This window comes from Scyliorhinus torazame, chromosome 13 (assembly GCF_047496885.1).
Source record: "Scyliorhinus torazame isolate Kashiwa2021f chromosome 13, sScyTor2.1, whole genome shotgun sequence".
Lineage (NCBI taxonomy): Eukaryota > Metazoa > Chordata > Chondrichthyes > Carcharhiniformes > Scyliorhinidae > Scyliorhinus > Scyliorhinus torazame.
Genome location: NC_092719.1, coordinates 53,223,662 through 53,231,977, shown reverse-complemented (window position 1 = coordinate 53,231,977; position 8,316 = coordinate 53,223,662). Strand labels below are relative to the sequence as shown.

Below are 8,316 nucleotides of genomic sequence, written 5' to 3'. Positions count from 1 at the left end.
AAAGGCTGACGGACTTGAGGTTGTTTTCGTTAGAGAGAAGAAGGTTAAGAGGAGACTTAATAGAGGCATACAAAATGATCAGGGGGTTAGATAGGGTGGACAGTGAGAGCCTTCTCCCGTGGATGGAAATGGTTGGCACGAGGGGACATAGCTTTAAACTGAGGGGTAATAGATTTAGGACAGAGGTCAGAGGTAGGTTCTTTACGCAAAGAGTAGTGAGGCCGTGGAATGCCCTACCTGCAACAGTAGTGAACTCGCCAACATTGAGGGCATTTAAAAGTTTATTGGATAAACATATGGATGATAATGGCATAGTGTAGGTTAGATGGCTTTTGTTTCGGTGCAACACCGTGGGCCGAAGGGCCTGTACTGCGCTGTATCGTTCTATGTTCTATGTTCTAAGGTGCACACATACTTACACTGCATTATAACTTTAAAATTAATGAACCATGCTGCATATATATCGGACAATATTTGCAACCAGGTGCCAACAATGGCTTCATCATTTTACTAGCACCTTTCTTTGATTGCTTGATGTATTTATTGGTGAACCAATGACTGAGGTGGAGAGTTGGCGGGGTCTGGGTTGCGGGGGCTTGTAGGGTAGAGAAATGAAGGGCCCCGGAACAGGAGAAGGTCGTGGGCCTATGATTTCTCTCCCTGGCCCTGTAGACATAATAGAGTTTAGATTATTTAGTGTTGGCAAGTTTGAGAGCAATATATTCACTATGCAAATAATCTCTGGAAAAGTCTTTAATGCTTTAATAACAATATTCCTTTTCATATTAAAAGTAGAGACAACGCTACTGGCTCCAGTAGTGATCCAAAATGTATTACGAAAATAGACTACTAATTCTGCAAAGTACAAATGTAACAAAAGAATAACCACATCCATTAAAAAAAATAGAGGTCATTTAAAAATAATTCAATCAGTTTCAGAAGTAAAATTATACCATTCATCTGAAGCAAATGAAAAATGAAAGTGGAAGCATTTTTATCATAACTCCAAAGTGGTCTCGCCATATCTCTTATCTCAGTGGTGTCACTTATGGTAAGAAAATTGTGACACCATCCATGTTTACTTAGGCAAGTTGCTCAGTAAACAGCCCTTTGCGAAACATACCAGTAAAAATCCAGTTCCTGGCAACTTAGAATGACAAATAATGTATAAAATTCAAAGGAATCGTGACTTTTGTTGCAAAAATATGCATTTAGCTTACATACCTCAAATCTTGCTAACTAATGTCATTCCTCAGAAATGCTGGACAGTTCCAGCTTAAGAATCACACACAATAAGTTGTATCCTCTCCAACCCTTTCCTGTAATGTTAACAACATCCTTACAGTAATAGATTAGAACTGGGTGATATTGTGCATGATGTAATATGTGGCCCCATAAAATTACACACCCATCAATTATATGAAATTAAGTGGATTACACTGAAAGCTACAAACCTTGTTCAAACTGCAGTTGTGTGTGGGGTTTCTTTTTTTTAAATTTAGAATACCCAATTCTTTTTTTCCCAATTAATGGGCAATTTAGCTTGGCCAATCCACCTACCCTGCACATCTTTGGGTTGTGGGGGTGAGACCCGCGCTGACATGGGGAGAATGTGCAAACTCCACACGAACAGTGACCCAGGGCTGGGATTGAACCTGGGACCTCGGCAGATGAGGCAGCAGTGGTAACCACTGAGCCACCATGCTGTATATCTGAGTGGGGTTTCAACTAGTTCAATTACATACAGGTTCTGTAAGTACGGAGGGACAATCAGAATTTTTTGCCCCAAGGAAATTAATGACAACTTGAAGGTTCACGGAGCTTGACAAGGATATGCCTACTAGTCAAATTGTATCAATGATAACCTCACCACTTAATAATTTGTTCTGTTGTAATAAGACATGATTATCAATCTTTGAACAATTCAAACAAATGCAAAACTTCATTAGAAAACAAAGTGCCATTTATTTTCTACTTCAGTTATATTTAAGTTGTACAAATCGGCATTTAAGTTAGAAAAACCTTTTTATAAAATATATTGGCATATATATAAATATAAATATTGACAGCAATAATTTAAATAAATAGATAATTCAGAGTTGGCAGTACAATTTCACGGACAAGATTAATTCTACTATATACTGAGAGGGAGTGATTCAAGTCTTTCGCATAAGTGAAATAAAAAAAGCATTTATACTGTCCTTTTGCTCATTATGTATCATTTCCACGTGTGCAACTTTCTTTCCAGTAAAGTTAGTACTGAGAAGAATCATGGAATTTATAAGACAGAACAAGGCTATGCCCCACATGTGGATTCAGAAGTGAATGTCTTTGTTTGATCAGCCTTCTTTGAGGATGTGACAATTCAAATGGACTGTGCTAGGCCAAGGATGCACATACATAGATTCCAGATAGGCATTTGACAAAACCCTACAGAAAAGGTAACTAGTTAACCTCAAACTTTAGGACAAGTCTTGGAAATGGAAAAAGAGCTGATGAAAGAATGGAAAACAACCGGTGCAGGCAAGGGAAGTTATCTCAGGCTGTGGGAAGTATCGAGTAAGCTGTCCCAGGGTTCAGTGTTGGGGGACTGACACTATTTCTAATTTATATCAATGGTCAATAGCCTGGATTGAGTGGCATGGTAGCCAAATTTGAGCATAATATCAAAATAGGAGGATCATTGGAACCACTGGAATGAGTTGGGTTAAGTACATAATTCGGCAGTGTAAAGCCAGATGAAACTTAATACAGGCAAGTGGAAAGTAATGCACATGGGAAAACAAAAATAGATGACACAGATAATCCATGAATAGTGTAGAAGGCTGCAAGAATTCAGACAAAAATGGCTAAAGGCCGAATTGGACTTCACTGGACACTAAACATGCCCACCCAATGCATAGCAATCATTAGCAAGGTTAGTAGAATGCCCAGGCAGTAAAATGCAAATCGAATGATAAGAGTAGTGGAATATAAGTCTGAGAAAGTCATGATTGGATGGCGCTATGCTTTGTTTAGGCTGCATCTTCAGTACTGCATCCAGTTTTGTTGAGAAACAGTAGCTATTTAACCTGTGGAAGCAGAGCAGTGAATAGGGTAATCCTTGGCATAATAGGTCAGAGGTATGAGGAAGGATTCATCACAGAAAGGTGACCCCTGAATGCCAGTGCCAAGAAAGATAGCGAATTGAAAAGATAAAACTTGACTTCTTTTAAATTAAATAACCAGAGTAGATAATGGGACATAGGTTCAAACCAAGATTATACTCTTTACGCAAGAAGTGAACACTGTATGGAACAGAGTTCCAGGAAGAATAGAAGTAAGAATCCTGGAACCTTTCAAGAAACAATTAAATGCTGAAAGAGAAGACTTTTAGATCTTTTTGGGTGCATTAGGTAAGAATGATCTTACACCTCTGCAATTAATTTGTGATCTTAGCTACTCTTGTCAGTGCTTCTACAACTGGTGTAATCTACTCTAGTCTCATTTCTTAGACTATATGGTTATACAACACAATAAATAAATAGAATCTCGATCCTGGTAACAGTACTTTTGGCCAATGTAAATTATCACAGTCATCTGATCTTTCAAAGTCTGAAATGGAGAGGTGTGGCCCGTTATCCTCTTCCAGTTCTGGAGAGTTTCGGGCTCGCCTGTTGTCCGGATCTCATCCCGAAGGGGTCTGTGTCATTAGCCTCTCGCTCAGGATTTCTTCGGCTGTGGGTGGTGGTGGGTAACTGGTCCTCCAGGGGCAAAAACGTAGAAAGAGGAGGCAGTTCTCTGTTAGGAATGAATGGGCGCTTCTCCAGGCTCAGACTTAACACCTTCTTGTGCCTCGGGGAGTGGTACACATTATAGAATGTTGGTAACTGTTCCTCTTTGAAGTTGCAATCATCCGCACAATAGGTCATCTAATGAAAAAGGCAGGGGTGGAAATTATTCAGAATGAACTATCCCGAGGTGGTGACATGAACCTGTTTAATGCAAGAGATATTCGCCACATGTTAAATTCAGAATAGTCAGGGTTAACATGTTTAGGGATGAGGGGGTGGGGTGTATTCTCACTGAGGATCTTGTTTTGCAGCAGAAACAGAGAATGCCGGACAATCTCAGCAGGTCTGACAGTATCTGTGAAGAGAACGGGGCTAAGGTTTCAAGTCTGGTTGACTCTTTGTCAGAGCTAGAGAGAACTGAAATAAGATGAGATTTATACTGTTGTGGAGGGGGGGGGGGGGAAGGGGTGGAGGAGTGGGGCTGGATAAAGGGCCAGCGATAGGTGGAGATTGTCAAAGATGTCATTGACAAAAAGACAAAGGGAATGTAAATGGGTGTGATAATGACTAAGAAGGGTGCTGGTAGTGGCACATTAAGAGATCAGAATGTATTAATGGCAGACAGGGGTAAGCAATGTGTCAAAGGACAACTTAGGACAAGGAACAGATGGCCTTAGCGGTGGCGGGAAGGGAGGCAATGGTCAGGAAAAACAGATGAATGGAAAAATGAAAATAAATTGATAGAAATAAAAATGGGGTGAAGGTGGAGGAGAGAGTTCACAGTCTGAAGTTGTTAAACTCAATGTTATGTCCGGAAGGCTGCAATGTGCCTCATCGGAAGATGAGGTGCTGTGCCTCCAGTTTGCATTGGGCTTCACTGGAACACTGCAGCAGGCCAAGGACAGACATGTGGACATGAGAGCAGGATGGTGAGTTGAAATGGCAAGCGATAGGAAGGTCTGGGTCCTGTTTGTGGATGGACCGGAGGTGTTCTGCAAAGTGGCCACCCTGTCCGTGTTGAGTCCCATAATGTAGAGTAGACCACATTGTGAGCAGCAAATGCAATAGACCAGATTGAAGGTGGTGCTCATGAAGCGCTGCCTCATCTGAAAATGTTTAGGCCCTGGGATGGTGAGCAGGGAGGAGGGAAAGGGACAGGTGTTGCACCATCTGCGATTGCATAGGAAGGTGCCATGGTGAGGTGTTGGGGGTGATGGAAGAGTGGACCAGGGTATTCTGGAGGGAAGGGTCCTTACAGAATGCTGATAGGTGAAGTGAGGGGACGAAGTGTTTGGTGTTGGCATCATGCTGGAGTTGGCGGAACTAGCGGATGATGATCCTTTGAGTACGGAGGCTGCTGGGGTGAAAAGTGAGGACAAGGGGGACCCTATACTGGTTCTGGGAGGGAGGGGAACAGGTGAGATCTCCCTCACCTCTGTGCTCTCAACTGTCCAATCATTTCCCGCACCTCTGCTCCCACACCTGGAAATCTCACCCTATTTCCAGTTCTCTCTAGCTTTGATAAAGAGTCAACCAGACTCCCATTGTTAACTCCATTCTCCATCCACAGATGCTGTCAGACCTGCGGAGATTGTCCAGCGATTTCTGTTTTTGTTTCAGATTCCAGCATCCGCAGTGATTTGCTTTGATCATGTCCTGCAGACCAGCTGAGCTAGCTCTGAACAGTTAAGGTGGCCGATACTTACTGATCCAAAAATGCTGCCCTCAGTGTCCATGCAGAGGTACCGCCCGGTCCTCACTCCTTTGATCACCACGTGTCCGGGTTCCACTGCTTTAATCTCCAGCAGAGCTAGAAGCCCCCCCCAAAGAAAGCACACGCGTTAGACAGTAATACCAACACGGTAAGGTATCAGTCAAACATTCTCAATGTGGCATGCTGCATTGATGGGGTTGTAAAGTCAGTAAAAAGAGTCAAACAGGACTGTGCAGGGTAATGGGGAAAAGGGGGGGGGGGGGGTAATGGCTCTTTCAAAACTGGCAAGGGGCACGATGGGCCGGGTGGCCTCTTTCCCGCTGCATCACAGAAGCACAGACGTTGGCCATTCGGCCTGGCGCGCCCATGCTGGCTCTTTGAAAGAGATGTCCAATGCATTCCCTCGACCCAGTTTTAACCCATAGGTCCCACACTATTCTAGATGCTACGAATGCTCAACAGTTTTAAGCATAGGTGAACGAAAGGGAAACTTTCAAATTGCCCGTTCAAATGATCGTCAAACAAGAAGGAACCAATTGCAGTGGGTAGGATTGTTCGGCGTCCAGTCGAAATGCGACCAGGCAGGTTTATCTTGAACATGCTTTGTGCAAAGTAACCTGAAATGATGAGCTGAAATTGACTGATGCCAGCTAAATCTTTGGGAATCGCACAGGTTTCTGAGTGAAAAGGGCGGCAAGCAGAGGAGAGTGGATGGGGATAGTTACAAATTATTCCCATGTGCTGGTGAACAAATATCAAGCAGTGGGAGATTTAAAACGTTCAGGGCAGAAACAGTCTAATGTTGCATAATCCCGTGATATCGACAGAACCCATTAACCAAAAAGATACTCAAATGATTTTAAAAATGTCGCACCCAACCTATGGTTGCGGAAATACAACTTACTGTAATAGTTCTGGGAGTTGGAGCTGTCAATGTGTCCGTCAGGGTTCATCTGTAAGTGTTTGCTGTTCCCTTCCATGTACAGGTGCATCAAGCGGATCTGCCGAGCCCAGCCCCGCTCCAGCTGAGCTCCCGAGTCTGTCCTCCCCAGAGGAGTTGCCCTGACCAGAGAAGCAGCGAGAAGCACGGCGAGCTGCAGGGAAATCCAGTCAGCGAGGCTGAAGCCCATCCCGAACACGAGGGCTGGAGCTGGGAGCTTCCCTTGGACACGGGCGGGATGGTTCTTCCGCCTCTGAACCCATCGCGCTGCTTTTAAAGTCCATGTAGCAAGTGACATCAGAATCACCTTAAAGCGCCGGCAGAAAGCCAGTGATGTGACAGCTTTTCACAGGGTTAGGGCTTTCTGCACTGGGTCCTTATTATTCTGGGCGGGGGTGGGGGTGGAGGGAGGGTCATTGCCATAGTTGGAATCAATGATGGAGAGACGTGCAGTGCTGGCACTTTGACACACAGACACACTGCAACAGGGAAAACTTCAGCGCAGTTTAGAAATTCGGACTTTACTCAAACTGTTCCGAAGCTGCTGTCAGCGGTTCGAGTGGTCAGACACACTCAGTGTTGGCTCAGCCTCTTCCTACAACCCCTTCACCTGAGGCGATGATACCCTTTCTTCACCCACTTGGTTCATGTGTTTGATTTAATTGTATTTGTCTGACTTTGCCTCCCAGCTCCTTTAAGCAGCACATGTTTGCGTTTTTAATCTTCATCTCAACACAGACTAAATTTTGTTCCTTACAGATATGAGAACCCCCCCCCCCCCCCCCCCCCCACAACCACACACACACACACAGACCCTTTCAGCCACGCTGTTTAATAATTTGCGTGCAATACATTTCAGCCAGGGTTAGAATTTGCACACGAAAGTGACAATAAATACTTTTATTTTTGCAAAGCTGCTGGTCTGTTTTTTCTGATGAGCCTTTTCCAACCTGCACAAGGCTGGATTTTGATTCATTTTTCCAGCTTCAGTCGATAATGAGGTGACCAATCCGCTCGCTGTTCCCTTAATGCTTATTGTAGATTTTGAACAAGAGTTTCTTTTGCGTGGGGGTGGGGGGGATCGCATATGTTTCTGAGAGAAAAAGGGGCGGCTAGAAGGTGAATGCCAGTGGGGATGGTTTCAGATTATTCCCATGTGCTGACTCGCAAATATAAGTATCGAGCGTTAGAAAAGTGTCTCGTTTTGTAATGTTCTGTTTTATTGGGCACACCGTGTAGGGCTTTCTGGAGTTCACACTAATCTCTGTCTCTCTCTCTGTCTGTTTCCTGTTCAGTTTTCACTCTCTGCAATAATCGAAACTGAATGGACTAACTGGTGCTGAGGGCAACTGTGGGATTTTACTGCCGCGCCGGACGCGTATCCCGAGCACTTAACTCCCCAATTCCTCCACATCCTACGTGGGAATCGCTGGGATCCTGGGGAAACAGCCAATTAATATCGTGTCATTTCCAGAAACCTGGAATGAGTGGCAGTGATTCCGGGAAGGCAAAACTGTATCAACATTTCTGTGAGGTCGTGAAATTAACATTGACCCAAACGCATTCCGCGAATGTACCTCAGATATAGAATTATTCTCACTCACACCGTCTGCGATTAGAGCTTTCAATAAACTCTTATCGGTGGACCCTGATCACTAAACACTCTCACCCTTTGAGTGGGTCGTCACATTGAAATCATTGGGACTGAGTAAGTCCCGCGTGTCTCAAGCACTGAACGGGCTCAAAGCAGAAATGCAGTTTCCCCCTCAGCAACAATCCCAAACCCAGTTTGCAGGATCTTCAATTTCAAGTTCATTGGATAGCATGAATCATGCTGTATAATTAATATTCCTCACGGCATTGGAGGCCCCTACTCACCTGCGGCAGAA

General features: G+C 44.1%; 1 protein-coding gene across 1 annotated transcript; it reads right to left on the bottom strand.

Moving 5' to 3' along the window:
- Positions 1–740: 740 nt before the first annotated feature.
- Positions 741–6,725, bottom strand: LOC140388020 (fibroblast growth factor 19-like). Its single transcript, XM_072471505.1, has 3 exons — positions 6,392–6,725; positions 5,480–5,583; positions 741–3,911 (listed from the first exon to the last, which is right to left on the bottom strand). Exons 1-3 carry the CDS (start codon positions 6,723–6,725, stop codon positions 3,618–3,620), a joined length of 732 nt encoding a protein of 243 aa, XP_072327606.1. The 3' UTR covers positions 741–3,617.
- Positions 6,726–8,316: the final 1,591 nt, after the last annotated feature.

Excerpts from the sequence above, each read along its gene's own strand:
- LOC140388020 (XM_072471505.1), bottom strand. The coding sequence starts at position 6,725 with ATGTCACTTGCTACATGGACTTTAAAAGCAGCGCGATGGGTTCAGAGG. Across the intron at positions 5,584-6,391 it reads CAACTCCCAGAACTATTACA|CTCTGCTGGAGATTAAAGCA; the intron begins GTAAGTTGTATT and ends GGGGGCTTCTAG. Across the intron at positions 3,912-5,479 it reads AGGGCAGCATTTTTGGATCA|ATGACCTATTGTGCGGATGA; the intron begins GTAAGTATCGGC and ends CTTTTTCATTAG.